General features: G+C 51.7%; 2 protein-coding genes across 3 annotated transcripts; one reads left to right on the plus strand and one right to left on the minus strand.

The window, feature by feature from the left end:
* The first annotated feature begins 1,016 nt into the window (after positions 1-1,016).
* On the plus strand, positions 1,017-3,651 carry HDHD3 (haloacid dehalogenase like hydrolase domain containing 3). The gene is made up of 2 exons (XM_026002799.2): positions 1,017-1,315; positions 2,626-3,651. Exon 2 carries the CDS (start codon positions 2,755-2,757, stop codon positions 3,508-3,510), a length of 756 nt encoding a protein of 251 aa, XP_025858584.2. The 5' UTR covers positions 1,017-1,315; positions 2,626-2,754; the 3' UTR covers positions 3,511-3,651.
* Positions 3,652-3,753: 102 nt separating this feature from the next.
* On the minus strand, positions 3,754-25,044 carry BSPRY (B-box and SPRY domain containing). Of its 2 annotated transcripts, none has more exons than XM_072727585.1 (6): positions 24,787-25,044; positions 21,062-21,160; positions 13,741-13,971; positions 12,590-12,615; positions 8,530-8,654; positions 3,754-7,350 (listed from the first exon to the last, which is right to left on the minus strand). In XM_072727585.1, the coding sequence occupies exons 1-6, from the start codon at positions 24,973-24,975 to the stop codon at positions 6,824-6,826; spliced, it is 1,197 nt and encodes a 398-aa protein (XP_072583686.1). In that variant the 5' UTR covers positions 24,976-25,044; the 3' UTR covers positions 3,754-6,823. The 2 variants fall into 2 exon arrangements, with proteins under 2 accessions (XP_072583686.1, XP_072583687.1); XM_072727586.1 differs by having other exon boundaries at positions 13,741-13,878; positions 24,787-25,035.
* Between the last annotated feature and the right edge of the window lie 1,015 nt (positions 25,045-26,059).

The following is a 26,059-nucleotide window of genomic DNA, read 5'->3' on the forward strand; positions in this document are numbered from 1 at the left end:
TCCCAGGAAAATGAGAGCATAAGGAGCACAAGTGCCGCTGCAGCAAGCCCTGGGCAGCGACTGGGGGGCTGAAGGTCCTCGGCGGGGCTTTGCCCTTGGTTCCCACCCCCACCGCCCACCGCGCACCTTTGCTCGGGCCGGTCGCTCACCTGCAGGACACGCCCCTTAATCTTCACCTGGCCGCCCTTCGGAGCCCCCACCCCGCGCCGCTCAGGCCGCCGCCCTTTGCCTGCCTTTCTAGCGCTCATCGCTATCTGAAATCTTGTGTATTTACTTGCCCTGTGTCTGCCCCTCAGTGAGTAGTGAGATCAGGCTTTCGCCTTTTACTTTGTACACTTTGTATTTTTAAACATTTTTGGGGTGATTGCTTTTATATCAGAAGAAAACAAAAAACCCAGCTAGGTTACTGCCAGGACTCTACTCTCAGCAAAATGTCTTGGATTAGACAAGTTTCCAAAGGAAAGCCGGTCCTAGAGCCGACTGGCTGGAGCCTCAGACCAGAGGGGGGCAGGCCTTGCCCCAGGGCACACGGCACCCAGCAGGCCAGGCCGGGACCCAAGTCCCCCTCTTCCCAACTCAGCCTGGGGACCTCCTGGGGGTGTGCGGATCCGAGCAAGGCGGAGGGGCCTGGGGAGGAGAGGGGGAGGGAGGGCAATGGGAGGAGCTCGAGGAGTGTGCAAGGTGACCCAGGGGAGGGTGCGGGTGTGGGGGTCACGAACGGGCCAAGAGGGAGGCGGAAAGGGCCGGGAAGGCGGGTGACCTAGGGCGCCGCGGGGAGGGAGGAGAGGGCGCGGCGGGCGGGAACCCAGAGGACTTAGCTCAGGGCCGCCGGGGGCGTGCCTAGGATGAGGGCGGGGCGCCGAGGGGGGCGGGGGCTAGGATGAGGGCGGGGCTAGAACGGGGCGGGGCTAGGACGGGGGCGGGGCGCCGGGAGGGGCGGGGCTATGATGGGGCGGGGCTCAGAGAGGGGCGTGGCTCAGAGAGGGGCGTGGCTAGGGTGAGGGAGGGGAGGGGCTAGGACGGGGCGGGGTTAGGATGAGGTCCGGGCGCCGGCTCCGCGGGCGGCTGAGCGCCTGCGCGCCTCTCCGGAGCGGGTGTGCGGCTCCTGCGGCCTCCTCTGAGCCGCTGGCCTGCAGGTCAGCTGGGTCCGGACCCAGGGGTCGGCGCCGGGCGGTCGGAGCCCCCTGGAGCTGGGAAGAGGCCCCCGGAGCCCGGCCACAGCCTCGTGACGCCCAAGGTCACGCTGCGGACGGCAGCTGCAGAGGTTTCGCTCTAACGCCGGCTACCTGGACCTTGTCGCCATCGAGCCCTGCAGGTGAGGAGTGGCCCGAGCAGTTCCGGCCTGCAGCCCAGAGGCCTCAGCCCAGGCTTCCAGACGTGGAGAACGCTGTGGGTCGGGAGCCAGAGGTCCCTGTTGTATTTTAGCTGTGCCGGGCAGTTGACTCCCTTGCGTGGCTTTGGGCGAGTTCCCGCCCCTCACTGGGCCTCCCTCTGCCCACCAGGAAGGTGAGAGGGTCTTTGGAGGGCTCCTTGATAGGCTTCCCCTGCGGCTTGCCCCAGATTCACCAGCCACTTCTCAGCAACACCTTGGCGGTCCTCTGCACTCTGGGTTTCAGCTAGACAGCCTTGGATAGTCTGGAATCAACCGTGGGGGGCAAGAAGCTGGACAACAGGCTCAGGACTTGTTTCCTGTGCATCGAGTCAGGAGCAGTCCTTTCGTTGGCTCTGCACCTAGGCAGACCTTGTTACCTCCAGTAAAGATGAAAATGGGGCTCAGAGAGGCTTAGAGACAGGACCTGGCCGCTCTGTCTGCCTTTGGCCCTGTGCTGTTCCAATTCACCGAAATGAGATGGTTTTAAAGTCCAAATTCGCCTGAGCATGATGCAGTGGAAGGGAGCACTGGCCAGTCTGGAAGTTTGGGTTCTGGTGCTGGCTGTGCCACTGACTCACCTTAGGCAAGTATCTGCACCCCCTGGCTCCGTCTTCCCTGATGAACCAGAGGTCTGTCACGTGGCCTGCAGGGACCCTGTGTCTTTGGCGTTGCTAACAATAGTAATAGCCATCATAATTGTTTCCTTACCTTGACCTACAGGGCCCTGGTTTACCCAAAGCAGCCACCTTGCCATTGACCTACCTCTGGGCCATTGCACTTGCTGTCTCCAGTGCCAACATTTAACCACATAGTCATTCTTCAGATCCCCACTGAAACTTGACTTACTTAGGAAGTTCAGCACAAATTAGGTGGGATTGCTGGGTTTATATCCTTATGGTACATGCCGACTTTGTTATACTTCAGTGTTTGTATAGTTCTTTGTCTAATATCTGTGTCTCCTCTTCTTTAATGCCTGTAAATGCCAGGAGGGCTGGAAATCTTTCCTATTCCCTAGCATCTAGCACACAGGAGGGGCCCGGAAATTTGTGGAATGAATGGATGATCCCATTTGCTGTAACAATCTTGTGAGGTTGGGACGCTGGGCTCCTCTTCCATTAGGAGACAGAGATTCAGAGAGTGACACTCCGAGGGTCACACAGTAGTAAGTAGTGAGTGGGCAGTGCCAGATTTTAAACCTAATCTATCTTTGAGTCCAAGGCCTGAACTTCCACGTCACTGCCGTCTCGTTCCAGGATCTTCTGCTGTGACCCACGAGGCCTGGAAAGAGAAGACCTTCAGGTTGTGGAGGGGGTCTTGTCCAGCTCAGTTTCTCTTTAGCCTCTGGCAGACTTGGGGCGGACTTGCCTCTGTCCTACAGGGCCATGGGGCGTCGGCTACCGATACGACTGCTGACGTGGGACGTGAAAGACACACTGCTCAGGTTCCGCCACCCTGTGGGAGAGGAATATGCCTCCAAGGCTCGGGCCCGCGGACTGGAGGTGGAGGCCGCCGCTCTGGGACAAGCCTTCACGCAGGCATACAGGACTCAGAGCCGCAGCTTCCCGAACTACGGCCTGAGCCAAGGCCTCACCTCCCGCCGGTGGTGGCTGGATGTGGTCTTACAGACCTTCTACCTAGCAGGTGTTCGAGATGCCCAGGCTGTGGCCCCCATCGCTGACCAGCTGTATGAAGACTTCAGTAAGCCCTGCACGTGGCAGTTGTTGGAGGGGGCCGAGGCCACCCTGAGAGGGTGCCGGAAGCGAGGTCTGAGGCTGGCAGTGGTCTCTAATTTCGACCGGCGACTAGAGGACATCCTGACGGGTCTTGGTCTGCGGGAACACTTTGACTTTGTGCTGACCTCTGAGGCTGCTGGCTGGCCCAAGCCTGATCCCCGTATTTTCCATGAGGCCTTGCGGCTTGCTCAAGTGGAACCGGCAGGAGCAGCCCATATTGGGGACAGTTATCTCTGTGATTATAAAGGGGCACAGGATGTAGGTATGCACAGCTTCCTGCTGTTTGGCCCAGAGCCTTTGGATTCTGCAATCAAGTGTTCTGTACCCCAAGAACGCCTCCTCCCCTCACTGTCCCATCTCCTGCCTGCCCTTGACCGCCTAGAGGGCTCAGCTCTGGAACTTTGAGTCTGATGAGGGAAGGGCCCCAGCAAATGCTGGAGATAAGAGAGCCCCTTCCTTCCTGAGATCTGGCCTTTGCCCCCTCTCTCTGCAGCGTCCAAATGCATTCTGACTATAAAACAGTAAAATGCAGGACTTTGAGCCCTGTGCCATGTCTCTGAGGTGGTTTGTTCACACCTGTGTCTTCCCCACCCCCCTCACCTCAAGAATCACTGAAGGCCCAACTAGCTTCAAACCCAGGCACTTTCAAACTTTTTTTTGAAGATTTTATTTATTTGAGACAGTGTGAGAGAGAGCGAGCATGAGCCAGGGGAGGGGGAGAAGCCAACTGCCTGCTGAGCAGGGAGCCTGACTCAGGGCCCTAACCCAGGAAACCAGGATCATGGCTTGAGCTGAAGGCAGACAGACGCTTAACCAGCTGAGCCACCCAGATGACCTGACTTCAAACTTTGTTTTAGCATCAGGGCCCTTTTGTTGGAGACCTTACTGGAACCCCAACATGCAAAACAGCAAAAGCAAGAAACTGCTAGGGTTGAAACAGGTTGTAGAGCCCCTCAGTCAGGCTCTGAAGCCTCTCAACTCTCTGGGAAGCAGGAGATCGGATGAGCTTAGTTTGGAAAATTAGGGTGCTAAGCTGTGCTGTAGGGACATGTCCTCTAGGACTGTACAGTATAAACAGGATTTTAGGCAAGGAGCACCATAATTACATCATGAGAAGGAACTGTGCATTCATGCTTGCCATGCCTTAGTCCCTCGTATGCCCATATAACCCTCAAAGCTACCTAATGGGCGGAGGTAGTGGGACCGCCACTTTACCAATGAGAGACTCAGAAGTTAAGCAGCCTGCCTGAGGTCACAGCTAGTACCTGAGAGAGCCAGGGTTCCTATTGAGGTTGCCTGACTCCAAAGCCTTTGGCTTGACCAGGAAGTTGCAGGGAGAGAGCTGTGTCCCTTGGGACATAGTGCAGTGGCGATCCTGGGAAAACAGGGGAGGTGTTCTAAAGGAGGCCAGTCTTGAAAGGCACCCCGGTCAAGGTGTTAGCATGGAGGTAGCACAGGGACCAGAGCTGCGGTGGCAGGAGGGTAACAAACGTGGTGGGAATCACCGGAGAGTGAAGTAGCCTGGGTTTTTAAAAATTCCATGTCCCGGGATGCCTGGGTGGCTCAGGGGATGAGCAGCTGACTTCGGCTCAGGGCATGATCTCAGGGTCCTGGGATCAAGTCCCGCATCGGGCTCCCTGCATGGAGCCTACTTCTCCCACTGCCTGTGTCTACCTCTCTGTCTTCTCCTGAATAAATAAATCTTAAAAAAAAAAAAAAAAAAATCCACGTCCCTCCCTGCCTCTCCTCCTTCCCACTCCTGTCTTCTCACACCTGCTTGGTATTTTTTTTTTTTAATTTTTATTTACTTATGATAGTCACAGAGAGAGAGAGAGGCAGAGACACAGGCAGAGGGAGAAGCAGGCTCCATGCACCGGGAGCCCGACGTGGGACTCGATCCCGGGTCTCCAGGATCACGCCCTGGGCCAAAGGCAGGCGCCAAACCACTGCGCCACCCAGGGATCCCACCTGCTTGGTATTTACCAGACATTTTGATTCCTTGCCCACTGCCAGGCACAGAGGATGGATTCCTCTGGCAAAAAGCACATAGATGGGTGTTCGGTTCTGGTGTCAACAGTCACGGATGGCTCTGGAGTGACCCTGAACTGCGGTGACATTTAGGTGGGTAGGAATAAGACGTGCATTCCTGGCAAGAGGCCCATGAACTATGGACTGAGGGCTGCCATAGGAGTTAAAGAGTGGGAGTTGGACTGGGAGTTGGGGAGCATGGCGTGGGGAGGGGAGGGGGTGCTTCAGGTGCCATGTAGAAAAGGTTGGCTTTGATTCAGGTTTCTGGGCAGAGATGGTGCCCATATGAGGCGAGGGAGGCTCTTCTCACCTTGGCCAAGCGTCTCCCGGGTCTGTCTTCCTTGGACTTGGTACCAAGGCCGGGTGATATTATGACATTAATTCCCGAGTTATCAGACAGGATGTGGGCTGTGAGCTGTGGTCTCAGAGCTGCAAAGGGCCCTAGAAGTCACCTCAACCAAAAAGGCTGCCATTCAATCTGTGGACTGCATTTGATCAACCCAGTGTTTCTTTTTCATTTTTTTAAAAATAGATGTTATTTATTCACAAGAGTCACAGAGAGAGGCAGAGATACAGGCAGAGGGAGAAGTAGGCTCCCTGCAGGGAGACCCGTGCAGGACTCGATCCCCGGACCCCAGGATCACACCCTGAGCCGAAGGCAGACGCTCAACCGCTGAGCCACCCAGGCGTCCCCAACCCGGTGTTTCAAGTAAATAAGCATACGAGTGGGGACGGCTTTGGCCACCATCTTTGAGCCCAGGGCCTGAGGTTATAGGTCAGATTGCCTTTGAACTGTGTTCCTAAATAACAGAAATGGGAGGACCACTGTTGTGATGGGACCTGGAGCAGGAAGGGATCGCCCTTGGTTCCAGCAGGCAGGGCTCTCTTGGCTGTGCGTGCTGAGCTCGGCATGCCGAGGGGGGTGAGGAAGGCCTCTACGTCCTAGCAAGGGCACCTCTTCAGACGTGAGCTGGCACTTGGGGAGATTTGCCCATTTAGCCACAAAGAACATGGAAGAAACTTCTCAGTCTTTGAAAACCTTTAATAACATACCTGTTCCCCAAACCTGACCCTCTTACTGCCTCTGTCCTCTCGGGCTTGAAGCCCTCCCTCCGGGTCCCCACAGTATGTCAGGGGGGCCACGAGTTGCAGGTGGGGGGGGGTTGTCCCTTTCCCACGGAGGCGTGCACAGCTGAGCCAGCCACCCACCCCGAGGCAGAACCGCCAATGGGGGTGTTGCAGTCCACTTCCCCGCGGACAGGATGCCCTCAGTGTTCCGAGCCCCCCAGGCCAGAGTCCTGTGGCCAACAGCGGCCTAGCAGGACTCCTGAATCCCTTTAAGGTTCTCGAGAAGAGCCTCCCACACACGCCCGGGCACCCTTCCATCCATCCACGCGCTTGCGAAATATTTATTGCACAATCAGTAGGCACCAGGCACCGCGCTGGATGCAGCCGTGACTGGTAAACAAGACACCCTCAGAGGGGCAGATGCGCGGCGGGTTTGGGAGGCTGAGGCCCAGGGAGTGGCAGGCTCCCCACGGACGCCGAGCCCGGACGCAGCCCCGAAGTGGGTCCCCACCCCTCCTAAAAGCTGCCCACTGGGCAGAGGCAACATTTGGGGGGAAAGACGCTGGAGAGGAACGTGGCCTGGAGGCGTGCGGGGCAGCCCCGGGCTCCCGGTGGCCCCAGGTCAGCGGACAATGGAAATGGTCTGGTCGGCCACGGCGAAGACGGGGAAGAGGGGCCCCGGGAAGGGCGCGTGGTGGGTGTGGAGCACCGTGCCCGAGGCGGGCTCGTAGAAGAGCAGCTCCTGCGCCTGCAAGTCCAGGAGCACGCCCAGCTGCGAGGGGCAACGCAGCAGCCCCAGCGGCTCGTGCTGCCCGTCGTGCGAGAAACAGAACTCCTGGTCATAGCGGGAGAAGACCCACGAGAAGGTGTTGTGGCCCAGCCGGGAGTCGCTGCCAGAGCCCTTGCGGGGCAGCTGGCCCAAGGCCACGCCCACTTTATAGGCACAACTGTTCTGGACGTGCACCAGCCAGGTGTGCAGCCCAGCCTGGAAAGAGGTGGCAGCGAGGGCATTGGGCCAGTGGTCAAAGCGCTCGGGGGCATCGGCACAGGCCTTGGACTTCTTGGCGTTGAAGGTCAGGGTCCTTCGATCATCTGACAGCTGCAGCAAGGGGCTGACAGTCCTCTCGTCGATACGCACGTCCTCCATGCCTGCCAGAAGGAATTCTCAGAGTTGCCCAACGGCCCACCCTCAGCCCTAACCTGGTCCTGTCCAGCAGCAAAGGGCTTCCTCCCCACTCACTGGCAGTGTGACCTCGGACAAGCCACTTACTGTCTCTGAGCCTCGGTATCCTCATCTGTAAAATGGGGACTAACAGGTCTTATTATAGGGCGAACATGAGGACCAAATGAGATGATACATATCAAGTGCCTACCATGAAAACGCTCGATAAATTGTGGTCATGGTAACAATAGTTATCATTAGTCCAAGACCCCCATCTACAAATGAGGCCCAGAGAGGACAAGCAAGTTGCCCAAAGTCACACACCTCGTTGGTGACGGGGCAAAATGAAGATCCAGCATCCAGCACTGATCAGAGTGTACTCCAGATGGGCCTATCTGTGGCCTCCAGATCAGATATGTCCTGGGAGCTAGGAAGCGTCAGATGCATCCTTTCCAACAAGGAACTAAACGGGACTGCTGGCACTCTCCGATAATAGAATCTAGAGCAGACAAGCTATAGCTTGTACTAAAGATTTAAGGCTAACACGCAAGGGAGGAGAGTTAAAATTGAGGAAAACTTCAATCCATTAACCTAACTCTCTGTGAATTGTGCAAAAGCGTCACAACTAGGAAGACAGTTTGGGGGATCCACCTAGTTTGGAGGATCTGGCTTGGAGAACTTCAGCACTAAGTGGGAATTCCTGCAGGGTGAAGACCGTGTCCCATTCACCTCTGTGGCCTTAGCGTGCAGCACAAGGCCAGGCTACAGTCGCCTGAGTCAATGTTAAGTAAGTGAGGCAAATCCAGGCAGCTCAATTCTCGCTCCAGATACTCTCCGGTTGGCCATCAATTATATCTTCTTAAAGAGAAACTAGGTTTCCAAGAGATAATACTAAGCTGTGACTCACAGAGATGTGACTTACAGGAACCAGATTTTTCTTAGACCCAACGGAGCAGGTTGGTCTGGAAATGAGAAGGATCTGACCCAGCCACCCCAGGCCTGTCCAAAACCTTGGCCTCATTAACAAGCCCGCATCTAGCATCACTCATTGCTTAAGCTACCATGCCAGATGCTCTGGTTCCCAGTGTGACCCCAGCAGCAAAACCCAGCCAGCCAGCCAACAGCCCAGTTGTGCCAACTGGTGCTAGGCTCTAATAGCTTCTAACCTGAGAGGGACCCGAGAACTGCTGTCAGCCAGAGTTGGGTAAGTAGTGGGCTCCGAATGCACTTCTCATTAAAGTTTAACTTGTCCGACTCCTGAGGATCCAGAATGCCCTCTGCCTCCTCGGTCCTTGTGGAAAAAAAAAAAAAATAAAATAAAACAGAAATTCAGGAAGGTTCTGGACATGGATCTGGGTCAAACATCAGATGCAACCAAAACCCCACTAAGATGGGACACCTGGGTGGCTCAGCGGTTGAGCGTCCAGCTTTCACTCAGGGTGGGTTCCCAGGGTCCCAGGGTCCTGAGATCGAGTCCCACATCAGGCTCCCTGCATGGAGCCTACTTCTTCCTCTGCCTGTGTCTCTGCCTCTCTGTGTCTCTCATGAATAAATAAATAAAATTTTTAAAAACAAACAAAACTTACTACAGCATAACCTATTGCTTTGGTCAGAAGGTACAGCCACTCCTCTGCTCTTAAAATGCAAGACCCTTGAGGGATCCCACAAGAAGGGACTATCAGTTATCACCCCCAACCATAAATTAGTTCTAGTGCTTTGCTCCCAATAGTTACCTCTCCACAGGGGCACTGGGTTTGGCTGGAGGGAATATGGGAATAGAGCATGCCCAGGAGGGGAGAATTACTATTTATTAAGAATGTAGGTTATGGGGCTCCCAGTTTTCTGTATAGAATCTCATGTCATCTTTGCTCTAACCTGGGACATAGCTGTTATCCCATTTGACAGGAAAAAAGAGAAATTCAGAGAAAGCACTCAGCAAAAAAGAGGAGCTGGGTTCAAGTGCCGCCTCCACGCAAAAACAACAAATCCAGTCTGGAGTCCAGGCACTATTCAACATAAGTTTGCCCTTGACCTAAAATGAAAATAATCAAGAGGGTGTAGGGCAAAGTAAGGGTTCGCTAAGGAGCTTTGTGGGCCTCTGAACTAGTTTCTGAGAAAGAGCTCTCCCACCACCTCTGACCCTGAAGATGGCTTTGAGATCTAGGCAGCAGTTCTGAGAGCACATTCTCTTCCCCAAATCTCCTGGCTCTGCCCATAATGAAGGAGCAGAGAGTAGGGCACAGCTCATGGGTGCAAGCTCCTTTGAAAGACTGTCAGTATCCTGGCTTGGGAAGAGCAAGGTGAACAGAGCCCTAGAAAAGCTGAGAACAGGCTCTGGTAACAAAGGCTCTTTGTGGTCAGGACAAGAGAGGGTCTGTTGCATCTTCTCCAAGCACCGAAGGTGGGGCTGGAGGAGCCCCAGCCATCAGGTGGGGAGGAAAGAGGAGCCCATGTCAGCAGCGCTGAGCCAACCCAAGGCAAATCGGAGGCCAGGCATAGACACTAGAGTCTAGACAGCCAGCTGGTCCAGCGCCTCATGGTTCCAAGGGGAAAACTCGTGATCCCAAAGGAGTGGCAGTGCAATGGGGCTGGGGTACAGCAGGGCCCTGGCTGGGATCAGAATGTCCGCTCCGGGCAGCAGGACCTGTTGCCGTGGCAGCCAGAGCTGAGCCTGGCCGTGGATGTGGGCACGGCAGATATATCCAAACTGAGGGATAGTCTATAAAACTGGCCTATACTCTTCAAAAGTATTTTGTTGTTATGGTTGTTTTAAAAGGCTAAGGAACAATTCCAGATTAAAGGACCAGATGAATCAGGAAACACAAAACACAGCAAACCCTGTTAAGAATGTTTGGGGCAGGGACATCTGGGTGGCTCAGTGGTTGAGCGTCTGCCTTCTGCTCGGGACGTGATCCCAGAGTTCCGGGATCGAGTCCCGCGTCAGGATCCTGCGTGGGGCCTGCTTCTCTCTCTGCCTCTCTCTGTGTCTCTCATTAATAAATAAATAAAATCTTAAAAAAAGAAAAGAATGTTTGGGGCACAATTAGCAACATTTGATATAGACTGTATATTAGATAATAGTATTATACCAGCATTAAATTTCCAGAGCTTAATAGTGACACTGTAGTTATGGAAGAGATGGTCTTTGTTCTTGAGAGAAAGATGCTGAAGCATTTAGACATACAAGGTCTTACTTTCTGCAACTTGGTCTCAAAGAGGTCAGTAAAAAATAAGTGCCGTATATTCACTTGTTAGACAGAAAGGAAGAGACAAACAAACCAAGAAAGAGAGCAGATGTGGCAAATTACTACCAGTTAGGATTTTCAGGCAAAGCACCTTATACTATTTCACAACTTTTCCCTATATTTGAAATGTTGCAAAGAAAAAAAAAATTAAAGATCAACTTTTTTCCTTCAAAAATCTGAGCAGCTTGAAATTGAAGACAGGATGGTTTTATTTATTTTTTTTTAATTTTTATTTATTTATTTATTTATGGTAGTCACAGAGAGAGAGAGAGAGAGAGAGGGAGGCAGAGACACAGGCAGAGGGAGAAGCAGGCTCCATGCACCGGGAGCCCGACGTGGGATTCGATCCCGGGTCTCCAGGATCGTGCCCTGGGCCAAAGGCAGGCGCCAAACCGCTGCGCCACCCAGGGATCCTGACAGGATGGTTTTAGAGAAAGATGAAGAAGGTAAAAGAGAAAGAGGAAAGGAGACCGGAAAATAAAGTTGGGGGGCATCCATACTGGGGGAGACTTTACAGACTTGCTGGAGAGTGAGGTAAATCTATACATACTGACAGGGAGAGATTCCAAGAGACCTTGATACGTTTTTTTTTTTTTTTTTTTTTAAGATTTTTATTTATCATAGACACACAGAGAGAGGCAGAGACACAGACAGAGGGAGAAGCAGGCTCCATGCAGGGAGCCCGATGTGGGACTTGATCCCCGGTCTCCAGGATCACACCCAGGCTGCAGGCGGCGCCAAACCGCTGCGCCACCAGAGCTGCCCGAGACCTTGATAAGGTATAGAACAGCAAGTTTTAAAACAATCCCAACTGTGTTAAAAAAAAAAAAAACAAACGTATCTTTAGAGGTAGACAAGCCCAGATGTACTCTCCTAGGACTTTACAGAGGAAAGTCCACAGGATACACATCTGACTGTTAAAACTGATCACCTCCAAGAATAGTGTTAGAAAGGTGTGATGGAGAAACTAAAAAAAAAAGTAATCTCTATGCCCAATGTGGGTCTTAAATTCACAATCCTGATATCAAGTTACACATGCTCTACTAAATGAGCCAGCCAGGCACCCCAAGACATTCTAAATTTTAAATGGTTTTATATAGGTGGCATCTTTTTTCTCTTTCTCGCATACACATGTATTACTGTTGAAATTTAAATATAAAAAATAAGTAAGAAGAATGGGTTGTGCTCCTCAGGTACAGCTCTGAAGTCTCTCAAAGAAGATGTAAGGATTTAATTTCTTTGCCTGGCAAATCACATCCTCTTGGCCACTTCCTAGGGCTCTTGGCTCTCAGCCCTTCAGGACCCACGGAGAGCCTGGTTAAATGCTTTTCTTATTGCTTCATTAAAATGCAAATTTTGAGTGGTAACTAGACTTAAGTTTCCAAGATTCTTTCATCCGAGAAAGGGGGAACTGAGGCAGAGGAGACAGTGGTGGGACAGGTGTCGGGTGTGGGTCCATGCCCCAACTCTGGGGCATAGGCAAGTCCCCACCCCTCTTCGAGCCTCAGTATTTTCTTTCTTTCATAGATTTTGCTTATTTATTTGACAGAATGAGAGAGAGCACAGGCAGGGGGAGGGGGAGAGCCCTGATGCAGGGGCTCGATCCCACCACCCTAAGGTCATGACCTGAGCGGGAGGCAGATGCTTAACCAGCTGAGCCACCCAGGTGCCCCTGAGCCTCAGTATTTTCATCCTTAGATGGGGGATATAAAACACTCCAATAGGATAACATTCTAGAAAGCCCTTGGCCAGCCTCTGGTTGCTAAGTGCTGATTTCACTCCCCTTCCCCACTATTTAAGCAGTTCTCCAAGTTGGTGCGGGAAGACCCCTGTCCAGGGAGCATGGCTCCAGGGTAGCCACTCAGCCGCATGCCTTGGGCTTCCTCCCGGGAGCAGCAAGGCCTCAAGGCAACAGACTAGTTACAGGCTGGCGGGCAATGGTTTCCATGACTGCCCAGGGAAATGACGGGGCCATACTCACCTTTCAAAAATCTCCTGCTCCTTCTGCTGTAAGAAAAGAAAACAGAGTCAGGCTTGGTACCACTAACTCAGCAGGTGGTCAAGACTTGGATATTTCCAACTGGCATGGAGGGTGCTACGTGGACAGACTCTAAAATAAAGCATCCTATTCCTGCTTTAAGATCCAAAATGAAAAAAAAAATCCAAAATGAAGCTACTATCTGGGTTCTTCTTCACACACAGTCCCCACCACGCATTTGGCATGAATCACTGTCTCCTGTGCCCTGGGGCATCCTCTGTTTCCTTAAACTGCACTTTAGGACAAGTACACATCTACCAACACTTCACTGCCCCCACCCCAAGGCTGCCAGCTCCTGGATGGCTGGGACTCTTCCTGAATCTTCTCTTGTGACCGTCCCAGTGTTTGGGACACAATGTGCTCTGTCCATGGAAACTGTGACTAAATGAATGCATAATTTAGGGCAGCGAAGGGAACTGCCCTACTTGAACTACAGGGGAACAGCTGGGTTGTTCCACATTCTGATTTCTCTGCTTGGCATATTTACTCCAACATCAGACTGTCCCGTTAAACTGCACGTATCTGCAGCTCTATATAAAGTACTCTGCAGGGATATGTACCAAAATATTACCCATGGTGGTTTCTGGGTGGTAAGAATAAGGACCCCTGGTCAGTGTCCTCCCTCTGCACGCTTCTGCACCCTCTCTCTGCCTCTCCACTTCATTTAATGAGCTGTTCCTCTTTATCTTTCAGGCACCAGCTTCGAAGTTACTTCATCCAGGATACCCACCCTGCCACCCACAAGCCTGGATTGTGGGGTCTCTAGCTCCCAGTGATGTCCTCGACCAGAGGATGTAACCTTCCATTATTAGATTATGTATTCATCTCCTTCATAAGATATTAACAGCTATGCCCTGTAACTCCAGCCCATGGCACAAAAGCACATAGTAGACACTCAGTTAATATTTGCTCACTATTAAAAGAATACTTATCAGTATTCTGATAAAAAAATTCCATATGATTTTATGTCCTTGCCTCATTCCTGCTCCAGATTATCCATATCCACCCAACTCTTACCAATAATCATTCTTGGTGTTTTAGATTTTGGGCGTATCTGGGTCCACTGGGTGTGTCCTCACCCCTGCCCGACTTACAATCAGCTGGAGGTCATCCAGATGGGTGATCATGTCCACCAGGCTGGTCCGAATGGTGTCAAGCTTCTGCAGCGCCTCAGTCCAGTGTACTCGCTGTGTCAGGATACTCTGGTGGGCCCGCTCCTCTTCGCCATGCACCTGTTCCAGCAAACGCTGTTCCTCACTCTCACACAGACTCCTCACCACACCTAGCCTCTGGATGACCAGTTCCCGTGCTGCGCTGGCTGTGCTCTGATGAGGGATAACACAAGGAATCGGGTTCTAGCAAAGCCCCAGTCAAGATTAAGAGAATTCAGGCTCCGTGGGAAAGAGTGCTGGGATTGATTGGTAATGTCTGCCATGGGCAAAGTAATGGAAGAAACAGTGCTTGACCTTAGAGTTCCCAAATATGGTTTAGGGTCAAGAAATATGAGATCCAGACATCTCATCTAGGTCATATCCCATAGAGGTAGGATCACAGAATGGAAGAGCGGGGCATGGTCTAGAGATCAACTAGAATCAATCATTTCACAGTGGAGAATTCCAAGGCCAAGGGACCGAGGTCAGAGAACTATAGAATTGTAGAGCAAAAGGGCCCACGAGGGCATCCCCATCAACAGAATCCACACCAACAGTAGTAGCCCAGTTGATATTTTGACTATGTCTGAGTGAAAAAAATCTCATTTTTCCCTAAATCTGTCCATTCCAATGGCTTCCGTGGTAGGATTCTTATTCATGCCAAGAGGAATGAAATAAATTCTCTAATGAAGCTAATATGGATCTCCTAGTAATTAGCAAGGGTCTGGCACACAGTAGGTACTCAAATATTTGCTGAATGACTGAGGGAAAAGTCTCTTCTGACTAAGTCCAAAATCTCCTGGTAGCACTCACAGGCCAAGTCAGTGACAGAGCTGGGACTAGAACCCAGTTCTCTTGACTCTCAGTTCAATACTATTTATTCCCTTTCCACCAATGCCACCGGACAATCAATCATCCCCAAAGGTTGCATGAAACACCTGCACTCTTGCCAGACAAGTGAGAAGAAGTAGAACAGTCTCCTTCATGCCAGAAAGTCATGGATAGCCAGCAGTTTTCTCTATGTCCTGCTGTGCAGACCTGTTCTGCACCGTGCATGGGGATAATGACTCCCGCTTCACAGGAAAAACTGAGACCCACAATTTGCCCAGTGCAGAGGAAGAGAGTGAATGGCCTAAGTGAACCTAGGAGTTCTGGCTCCATCTTCAGTTTTCCCTGAGCCAGCATAACACACTAGTTAGGGAATGAGGCTTTAGAGACAGAGCCTAGGTTTAAAATCTTAGCCAATCCACTTACTATCTGCAGGATGTTGAGCACATTACTGATCTTCCCTATGCCTCAGTGTTCTAATCTGTTTTTGTTTTGTTTTGTTTTGTTTTTAGATTTATTTATTTATAAGAGAGAGAGAGCACAAGCAGGGAGAGCGGCAGGCAGAGCGAGAGGGAGAGCAGACTCCCTGCTGAGCAAGGAGCCTGACGTGGGGTTCAATCCCAGGACTTTAGGATCATGACCTGAGCTGAAGGCAGACGTTTAACTGACTGAGCCACCCCGGTGCCCCAGTTTTCTAATCTGTTAAATGAGGATAATAAAGTACCTATCTCGTGAGGTTATAGTGGAAGATTAAATGAGTTAATACATACAAAGTAAACAGAACAAAGCTTAGCAGGTTAAGTGTTCAGCAGCATTAGCTATTGTTCTATCGCCCCTTGCTGCCTTGCCCACAGGGGGAGCCACTTGTGTACTGTGTATGCCATCAGGACCAAGAACAGACCCTGGACCAAGATGCATCACATAGTCAGTCTCTCGCTAGAAGACTGTAATCAATTTAACACATTTCTTGACTCATTCCCAGAAAATAGCAGAGAGAAAAAAAAATTTCCCTTCCCAAAGATATGCCAGAAAAAACTAAATGCTGTCCTAAGACAAAACACAGAAGCTGGGAAAATAGCCCAAAGCATCCTTTTAAAAGTGAAGCTGCTCTGGCAGCTAAGTAAAGGAAATCCCCTGGGGTCCAAAAGTAGAAAAGAAACTAAAAACCAGTGTGATCGACAGCTGAGACTCTATTGCCCTGAAAGTGGCTTGTGGTTTATTTTAGAATTTTCTACTCCTCTAAACCTAAGAGCCCAGTAAAGACAGAATTATACAGAAAAATAGACAAATCCACAGCATGATATAAAACTATAATTGCCCCTTGCCAGCAGTCAGTAAATCTGGCAGATAAAAAAATAGTAACTATAGAGAAGATTTGAATGTGAAACATTTACCAAAGTGACCATGTTTTAGGGCATAGAGCAAGTCTCAACAAATTTTTAACAACTGATAGGCAGACTACAATGAAGTTAGGTTAGAAATTAGTGGAAAAGGCAGCCCCGGTGGCACAGTGGTTTAGAGCCGCCTGCAGCCCGGGGTGTGATCCTGGAGACCCGGGATCAAGTCCCACGTCGGGCTTCCTGCATGGAGCCTGCTTCTCCCTCTGCCTGGGTCTCTGCCTCTCTCTTGCTCTCTCTGAATGAATGAATGAGTGAATGAATGAATGAGTGAATGAATAAATAAATAAATAAATAAATAAATATTAAAAAAAATTAGTGGAAAAAAATAACGATGATAATTTTAAAAGTAAAACCATACATTCAGAGATTTAAAAACCGATTTCTAATAACACATAGTAAAAGAACAAATCATAATGGACATTTCATTCAGAATGAAATGTCTGCCATCAGATTTGTGAGAGCTACCTCTAAGCAATACCTAGAAGGAAATATAGGACTTAAATGTTGACCTCAAGAAAGAAGACAGGCTAAAATTAATAGACTGTGCTCAGCTAAGGGAATTAAATAACAACGGAATATATAAAAAATTAGAAGGAAAAAATTATAAAGCTAAGAGGAAATAAAAAATGAGATTATTTTTCTTTTTTAAAGATACAAAAGAGGGGCGCCTGGCTGGCTCAGTCAGAACACCATGTGACTCTTGATCTCAGTGTTCAGTTCGAGCCCTACGCTGGGTATAAAGATCACTACAAAAAATAAACTTAAAAAAAATGATAGGATCAAAATACTACAAGCTGGTTTTTGAAAATACTAATAAAACAGACAAACTAGTGGCAACTTTAATCAAGATTAAGAACTACTGGGTCACCTGGGTGGCTCAGCGGTTGAGCACCTGCCTTTGACTCAGGGCGTGATCATGGGTACAGGGATTGAGTCCCACCTCCGGCTCCATGCATGGAGCCTGCTCTCCCTCTGACTATGTCTCTGTCTCTGTCTCTCTCTCTCTCTCTCTCTGTATCTCTCATGCATAAATAAATAAAATCTTAAAATAAAAAACTACCTAAACAAATAACAGCAGGCCCACAGTTTTATAGCAGGTGTTAGCACATATTTAAGGCACAAATAATTCCAGTCTTAATACAAATTCCTCCAGTGAAAATAGAGAGTTCCCAATTCATTGAATAGGGTTTATATAACCTCAATACCAAAATCTGATGAGGACTATGCAAGAAATGAAACTCATAGGCTAATCTCATGCCTGAGTACAGACATAACCCTTAAAAAACACACACACACAAAAACTTATAAATCCAAACTCAGAAATTTTGTGTAACGATGATACAAAGGGAAGGAGAGGAAGGGCTGGGTGATAAAAGGGTAGGTAGCACAAGGGATCCTTACAATAGAACTGTTCTGTACCTTGCTTGTGGGAGAAGTCACATGAATCTATACACAAGATAAAACTACACAGAACTAAATACACACACACAAATGCGTGTAAAATCAGTGAAATATGAATAAGCTGGGTTGTATCGATGCCAGTGTCCTGGTCATGACATTGTACTACAGTTAGGCAACATGTTACCATTGGGGGGAACTGGATGAAGGGCATAGGGGATATGGCCATATGATTAATTCTTACAACAGTATGTGAATCTACAACTACCTCAACATTTAAAGTTGAAAAAAAATACCTACGATCAAGTTTAGTTGGTTTTCCCTAGGAATTCAGGATGGTTTAGCATTAGAAACTCTTATTAACGTATTACCATGTTAACAGGTTGATGGGGGACAAAGCAGATGTATAAACCGACAAATGGCAGCATTAAGAACATGATTAATGTTCTTAGAGTAAACATGATTAATGTTCTCAGAGTAAACATGATTAATAAAGGAAAATGGAAGCAGTCAGCAGAGAATTTACGTAAGCTCTGCCACCACCTACCCATCTACCTGCACCTGTGCCCATATACTCCACCTTCCCCGTTCCTGTGAACGCTCAGGCTCTTACCTATGGCTAAGTCTCCATTTGTTTACTAGATCCCATCCCCCGCTGCTGGACCTGTCTCTCCCCCTTTCTCCCGCACCATTAATTTCTCCCTCTCTACCAGACAATTCCTATCAGCAGAGTAATTTCTCCCATCTTCAAAATAAAATACCATCTTGATCCCATATCCCCCTCTACTATTATCCCATTTCTCAGCCCCCTTCTTACAGCAAAGCTCCTCAAGTGTTGTCTGTGCCCAAATTACAATTCTGTTCTCTCTGAAACCCGCTCCCATCAGGCTTCTACTCCACCACTCTACAAAACACCTCTTGTCACGAACTCCAGTGATGAACCTGTTACTAAATCCAATGGCCCACTCTCGTTTCTGACCTTACTTGACCTCTCTGCAACACGTGACATCCCACCTCCTGGAAAACCTATTGTGTGGACACAACACTCTTAGTTTGACTCCTATCTCATTCATTGCTCCTTCTTGGTTGACTTTCCTGATTCTATCTTCATTTTCCTCTTCCTTCTCTTCCTCCTCTTCCCCCATCTTCTTCTTCTCCCTAATTTTATTTATGTAATCGCTAAACCCAACATGGGGTTCCAACTCATGACCCTGAGATCAAGAGTCACATGCTCCTCCAACTGAGCCAGCCAGGTACCACTCTCTCTTCTATCTCCTTAACGGTTAACTGTTGAGGTGCCCTAGAGCTTGGTCCTTGGATCCCTGCACGTGGTCCTTCCCCACCTTGGTAAGTGATTGCCTCATCCTTCCAGCTCTCAAATCAAAATATTTAAGAAAGAAAAATGGTTAAGAGTTATTCCTCCCCACTCCTACCTTTCTCTCTTGCCTACATCCAGTCCATCAGCATATCCTAGTGTCTCTCCCTTCATATTAGACATAGAATCCAGACACTTTTCACTCATGTCCAAACCACTCTTGTCTTTCACCTGGATTATTATGCCAGCTTCCTAATTGGTCTCCCTGCTTTTGCCTTTGTGGCCTATGGTCACTTCTCAAACAGTAACCGGTGTTCTTTTTAATCTTAGGTCATATCATCTTAGTCTGCTTAGAAATTTCTAGAGACTTCCCACCTCACTCAAACAAAAGGCAAAGTCCCCATGCGTCCAGTGATGATGCTATCTAGCTTCCCCAACCCCCTGCCTCTCTGACTTCACTTCCTATTGCTTTCTCACCTGTTTACTCTGCTTCAGCCTCATAGGCCTCCTTGCTGCTCCTCCAACGTGTCAGGTATGCTTCCACCTTAGGGCCTCTGCACTTGCCATTCCCTCTTCCTAGAACTCTTCCCCCAGATTCCCTCACCTTCTGTAAATGTTGTGCAAATATCAATACTTAATTAGGTCATTTCTGATCAGAGCATATGCAATTGCAACCCCCGTTCTCAACAAAGAAGGTCCTCCTTTCTGTGTTAAACATCTCCATAGCACTTCTCACCTTTTGACATAGCATGTATTTAATTGTTATTGTCCTACCCCCTTACACCACATAAGTTTCAAGAAAACAGGAATTTTCCTATGTTTTGTTTACTGTGGAATCTCTAGTATATAAAACAATGGTACTTGGGCAGGTGGTGGGTGCTCCATAGATTTGTTAAATAAATACAGAAATGGTTAAGTGTTGTGAATATACCCCTTGAAGTCAGTGTCTGCTACGTGAGCTTCTATTCAACATTGTACTAAGGTCCTGGCCAGTGCGGTCAAGACAAGAAAATAAAAAGGATGAAGAAAATAGGTGAAAGAGAGAAGAACCATCATGCTAAGAGAAGCAGAACTGGACACAGAATAGCTGCCTGGCCTCCTAGCAGCTTCTTCTTTCCTGGTTCTCATCCCTTTTAGGTTCTGAGAGGCTACTGTAACCCGCCAGGAAATGCCCTGTTTTGCTCAAACTAGTTCAACTGAGTTTCCTTTTACACACTCAAAAGAATCTTGACTGGGACGCCTCGGTGGCTCAGTGGTTGAGTGTCTGCCTTTGGCTCAGGGTGTGATCCTGGGGTCCTGAGATCGAGTCCCACATCGGGCTCCCTGCGAGGAGTCTGCTTCTCCCTCTGCCTGTGTCTCTTTCTGTCTCTCATGAATAAAAAAAAATAAAAATAAAAAATAAAAAAGAACCTTGACTAAGACCATGCCAAGCCTGTTCCACTGGACATGTTGAGGAATGAAGGAGGGGAGGTACAGAAAGAAATTCAAAGCCCTTACCCATGAGGGGCATACTTAAAAGTGACAATGTAGCAGTGACGATGGGGACAAGTGAATAAAGGCTCAGCAGTGGGGAGTAGCAGTAGGAGCACTGGCCTGGGAGTCAGAAGATCCAGGTCCTGGAACTGCCTCTGGCAGGAGGCTGTGAACCGTGGGCAGGTCAATAAACCTCTAGGTAACCCATTTCCTGTCTGTAAACAGGTATGTTACCGCCACCTACTGCATAAGATGGTCATAAAGGACACTCCATGTAAAAGTCCATAGGTTAGGGATCCCTGGGTGGCGCCAGCGGTTTAGCGCCTGCCTTTGGCCCAGGGCCCGATCCCGGAGACCTGGGATCGAATCCCACGTCGGGCTCCCGGTGCATGGAGCCTGCTTCCCCCTCTGCCTGTGTCTCTGCCTCTCTCTCTCTCTCTGTGACTATCATAAATAAATAAAAATTAAAAAAAAAAAAAAGGAAAAACTATCATAAATAAATAAAAATTTAAAAAAAAAAAAAAGGAAAAAAAAAGTACATAGGTTACTTTAGAACGTGGGGGCTGACCACAAAATACTTAGATGGCGGAAGAATGCTACCCTTCCTGATCCTGTTCTCCAAGAAAGTCATTTTCCCAGTATTTGCCCCAGTGTGGTACTGGGAAGAGTCCTCTCTGCCCGGATGGTAAACCCATGGCTCGGAGAGATAGGAAACCTTCCTTGGGCATCCAGCTTCGCTAGTGGCACAGTGAGTCTGCGAGGTTGGGAAGGGATCCTAGACGGGCCCATGCTAAGGCTGGAGTCTTATCCTAGGAGGGGTCCAGAGCAGAGGGGAAGGAGAACCACCTACCACTGCTCTCTGGTTCTTCCCTGGCAGGACTTCAGCCACATACTTGGTGATGCTGGCACTCTGTAACTGCAGCCTCTCACACTGGTCCACAATCTTGTTCTGCAAAATACAAATGACATCCATGGCATCTTGATCCATGTGGATCCATTCACTCTAATCCCCAATGATTTTCCCCCATTCCCTTGCATCTACCTCAGCTACTTCCCTTGCACCCACGTCAGCCACTTGCGCCCACAGTCACATCTGAGACCTTGTTATTACTGAAAACCGTACCACCTCCAAAATCTTCATTTCAAGGCTTCCACACCATGCCCACCACTTTCATCCTTCCAGATTACTTACTCTAGATTTTCCAGTCCAACAAGTCTTTTTTTTAATTTTTAAAAAGATTTTATTTACTCATGAGAAATACAGAGAGAGAGAGAGAGAGACATAGGCAGAGGGTTAAGCAGGCTCCCTGCAGGGATCCCAGACCCCAGGATCATGCCCTGAGCCAAAGGCAGATGCTCAACCGCTGAGCCACCCAGGGGTCCCAGTAAGTCTCTTTTTTTAAAAAAAATATTTGAGAGAGAACGCATGAATGGCAGAGGGAGGGAGACTCCCAAGCAGATTCCACGCTGAGCACGCCCAACACAGGGCTCAATCCCACAACCCTGAGATCACGACCTGAGGCGAAACCAAGAGTAGGAAGCTTAAACGACTGAGCCACCCAGGCGCCCCTCCAGTCCAGCCATTCTTTAGCCTAGTTGAAGCCACCAATACATTAGTCTTAACACCTTTCAGTGTCCATCACCCACTTTGTGGCCTCATTTCCCTCCTTATCCTGAAATCCGAGGCCCATCATCGTAATCACTTTCCTGCGTAAGCTCTCAGCATTCCTTCTGACCCAGCTCCCTGGCTCTCCACACCTGAGCAGAAGAACACGGCTTCTCAAATTGCCTTTCCCGAAGTTATCCCCACTCATTAAACAGCACCAGCAATCATCAACCTCCTTACCCCAACAAAAACCCCACGAGTTACTCTCCAAACTGGCATATATCTATAATCTCTCAATGAGTCCTATCAGCCCTGACTCCAAAGTCTCTCTCTCTCCCCTCTGGCCACTTCTGGTCACCTCCACTCTTGCTATTCTACTCAGATGGTCACTAGCTCTCTCATAGGAGCCCAACTAGAGCCTCCTAACTGGGCTCAGCCTCCACAGTTAGCCACTGCCACCTTGTGTAAGGAAATTAGGTCAGGTCATGGCCTGGCTCAAAACTGTCCAGTGGCTTTCCTGTCTGACGGGGACTCTGTTGCTCCAATGTCACCTCCTAGCACTCTCCACAATGGCCTCCTTCTGTTCCGTAAACACACCAACTTGTCCTGACAATAGCATCTTTGCACCTGTTGCTTCTTCTGGGTCCAGCAGTCTTCTCAGATATATATCTGGGTAAATCTACATATATACCAGTTCCCTCCCCTACTCTATTCAGGGTCACCTCTTCAGAAGTGCTTCCTGAAGCACTTCAGCCCTTCCTGACCACTGCACACCCCATTCCCTACTCTGCTCATTTTACTCCCTTGCATTTATCACTCTCTGCCTGCATACTATGGGTTCGTTTACTTTTTTTGTATCATTCCCCCACCACTGGAACACTGGCACCATGACTTTGGCTTGTTCGCTATGGGCCACTACCTAGAAGAAAGTTCCTCCTACACACAGAGGTCCTGAATACATATTTGTTGAATGAAGGAACATCTACTTCCTTGATCACAAGACATTCAGTTGTTCACATCTGCCAAAGCTGTGAGCATCCCACAGGAGAGCAGGGGAGAGGTTTAGACATGAAGCTGAGGCCCACAGAGGAGTGACTTGTCAGGCCCCTGCTTTTCCACTCCATTTCTCCAGGGACTTGGACTCCTTCCCAACCAGCGCTCCTCCACTCCTTCCTCTCTGAGCTTTGCACCAGCTCCATCTGCCAAAAGGCAACTCGGCTCCTCTTCTCGGCAACCCTTGCAAATCCTTCCCACCCCACAGTCAGGAATTAGTCTGGCACTTCGCTGGTCCAAATGCTAAGTGAAAGAACTGAGCTGGCTGGGAGGAAGCTGTGATCTCCACACACCATAGGACTAAGGAAACTAAGCTAGCTTCCGCAAAGCTACAGGACGAGAACCCAGAAGGTATGAAGGACTTGGTTGAATGGGTGTTGTTGGTGCCCAGTTAAGTAACCATCTTGCCCTGGGGCAAAATCTCTTTGCTGGCTGGACAGAGAACAGAAAGAGTGTGTAAATGCCATAATATACTCAAAATTGGGGGGAGAGAAGACAAGAAACCCTTCCCTGCAGGCAAAGGAGATGAATGTGCTTAGGGCCTCAGGAGGGGCCAGAGAAGGCACCCTGGGCAGACTGTGTTCCAAATCAAGCCCCAGGCCTGCCACCCTGCCCCAGCCTTCACCCCCCTCCACTAAGATTCTGCTCGGATGGCAATTTTTTTTAAGGTTTTTATTGAATTCTCACGCCCAATAGCACCACTTCCTCCCTCCACCGAAGCAAAAAGGTCGTTTTCTCTGGCCAAATCGATGACTCCCTTGGTCCAGCTCCTGAATATTAGAAACCTTGGAGGAGTTCAGGCCGGTTCAGGCCTTAGTTTGCTCAAAATGTAGGTAGGATGTAACTTCAGAAGTCTGGATGGAATGAGACGATAGATACTGGGGTGCTTTGATGCTGGCAAAGCTTCCACCCATGATGCAAGTTTATTACACCACATTATCCAAGTTTATTTTCATCCTCACTATTGATGATGGATAGTGGTGACAGGGAGAGCCAACCAGGAGCTTTCAGGTGTCACTGAGTAAGTGAACCCCTCCTGGCCAGTCAGGTGCGTTTACTACCCCTCGGTCTGAGTCCCCAGGCCGAGCCCTCGGGCCTCACAGGTGGGCAGAGCACCTGGGTTTCCCCAACCTTTGGGGCTTAATCAAATTGCAAGGAAACCCCCAGGGGCCACTAGGGTGGAAGGAGGGAGACCCAGGGTGACTCTGACTCCCCAGTCTCAGCAGACCTGGGGTGAGCAGTGAAGAAGGTGAGCAGCTTGGAGCTAACCTGCAGTGGAGGTGGGGAGAAGCTCCAGGTGAAGAGTCCAGCAGGAACCTCCCGAGATCCGCCCCGCCCCCGCCGTTTACCCAGGGGGAACCCGCTTGGGGTCCAGTCTAGGCCAACGCAGGAAGGGCAAAGAAACGAGCTCAGCAGGAAGCCTGGAGGGTGGACGAGGGGAGGGGCCTCGAGCCCAGGGCCGAGGAGGGAGGAGGCCCGCTTTGAGCTCAGGTCAGCTCCACCAGGGCGGGACGCGGGGCACACGCTGACCCCGGCCACCAAGGCCGCCCGGCTCTCACCCCGACAGGAGCGGAGGGACTAGGGAGCATCCCACCCATTATCTCAGGTCTCTGGCACCGCGGCCCCAATAAACTCGCGCTGTTTTTCCCCTCACACCGCACACTGAGGCTTAGACTCAGGGGACTCGCAGGGAGGTGGGGAGGAGGCGGGATTCGAACTCACGTCTCCGCGACTCCACCACAGGCCACACCCTTAACCGCCTCGTTCCGAGCCGCGGCCACCGCCGAGCCTGCGCTCCCGCCCCGGCCGCCCGGGCCCGCCGCCTCCCTCTCGGCGCGGCCCCCGGGGCCCCCCGCCCTCGGGCCCCCCTCGGACCCTCCTCGGGCCCCCGCCTTCCGGCGACCCCGCCCGCTCACCCGCAGCTCTTCCGCGCGCTCCTCCGCCCGGCGGATGCGGTGGCCCCGGCAGCGGCCGCCCAGCCCCGCGCAGCCGGCGCACACGGGCCGTCGCTCGGAGCAGCAGAACCAGCCCAGGGCCTGGCCGTGCTCCGGGCACAGCGGCCCCGGCCCCGGCCCCGGCCCCGGCCCCGCGCTCCCCGCAGACATGGCCGAGCGCCCCGCGCCGCGCGCTCCACCTGCCGCAGGTGACCGCGGGGCGGGGCCTCCCCGACCCCGCCCCCGGCCCCGGCCCCGGCCCCGGCCCCGGCCCCGACGGGCGGCCCCGCGCGCCCGCCGCCCCGCTTCCTGCCCGCCCGCCCGCCCCGAGCCCCGGCCGCGCCCCCCGGCCCCGCCCCGCTCCGCGCCCCCGGCCCCGCGCCCCCCAACCCCTCCCCGCGGCCCCCCCCGCTCCACACCCCCCCGCCCCGCGCCCCCAACTTCTCCCCGCGGCCCCTCCCTGCTCCACACCCCCCCCCCCGGCCCCGCTCCCCCAACCCCTCCCCGCGGCCCCCCCCGCTCCACACGCCCCCAGCCCCGCGCCCCCCAACCCCGCCCCGCGGCCCCCCCCGCTCCACCCCCCCCCGCCCCGCGCCCCCAACTTCTCCCCGCGGCCCCTCCCTGCTCCACACCCCCCCCCCCGGCCCCGCTCCCCCAACCCCTCCCCGCGGCCCCCCCCGCTCCACACGCCCCCAGCCCCGCGCCCCCCAACCCCGCCCCGCGGCCCCCCCCGCTCCACACCCCCCCGCCCCGCGCCCCCAACTTCTCCCCGCGGCCCCTCCCTGCTCCACACCCCCCCCCCCCCCGGCCCCGCTCCCCCAACCCCTCCCCGCGGCCCCCCCCCCGCTCCACACGCCCCCAGCCCCGCGCCCCCCAACCCCGCCCCGCGGCCCCCCCCCGCTCCACACCCCCCCAGCCCCGCGCCCCCAAGTCCTCCCCCCGGCCCCCCCCGCTCCACACCCCCCCTCCCCGCCTCACGACCCCCAACCCCGCCGCGAGACCTGTCCCCGCGGCTAACCGGACCCCGCGACCTCCCCCACGCTCCGCAGCCCCCCCCCCACCCCGCCCCTCGACCCCCCACCCCCGCCGGGCGACCCCAGCTGTATTTGTGATTTTCTGCCGAATTAAGTCGCCTTGTATGCGTGTTAGTTTTATGATGGACACGAAACTCCAAACATTAACGCGACCGTCGGAAACCTCGCTGGGCGCGGGCTGAGGGCCAGACTCCGGAGCGCGTTAAAGCGTCGTGTCACGG

Source organism: Vulpes vulpes, chromosome 12, assembly GCF_048418805.1.
Source record: "Vulpes vulpes isolate BD-2025 chromosome 12, VulVul3, whole genome shotgun sequence".
Lineage (NCBI taxonomy): Eukaryota > Metazoa > Chordata > Mammalia > Carnivora > Canidae > Vulpes > Vulpes vulpes.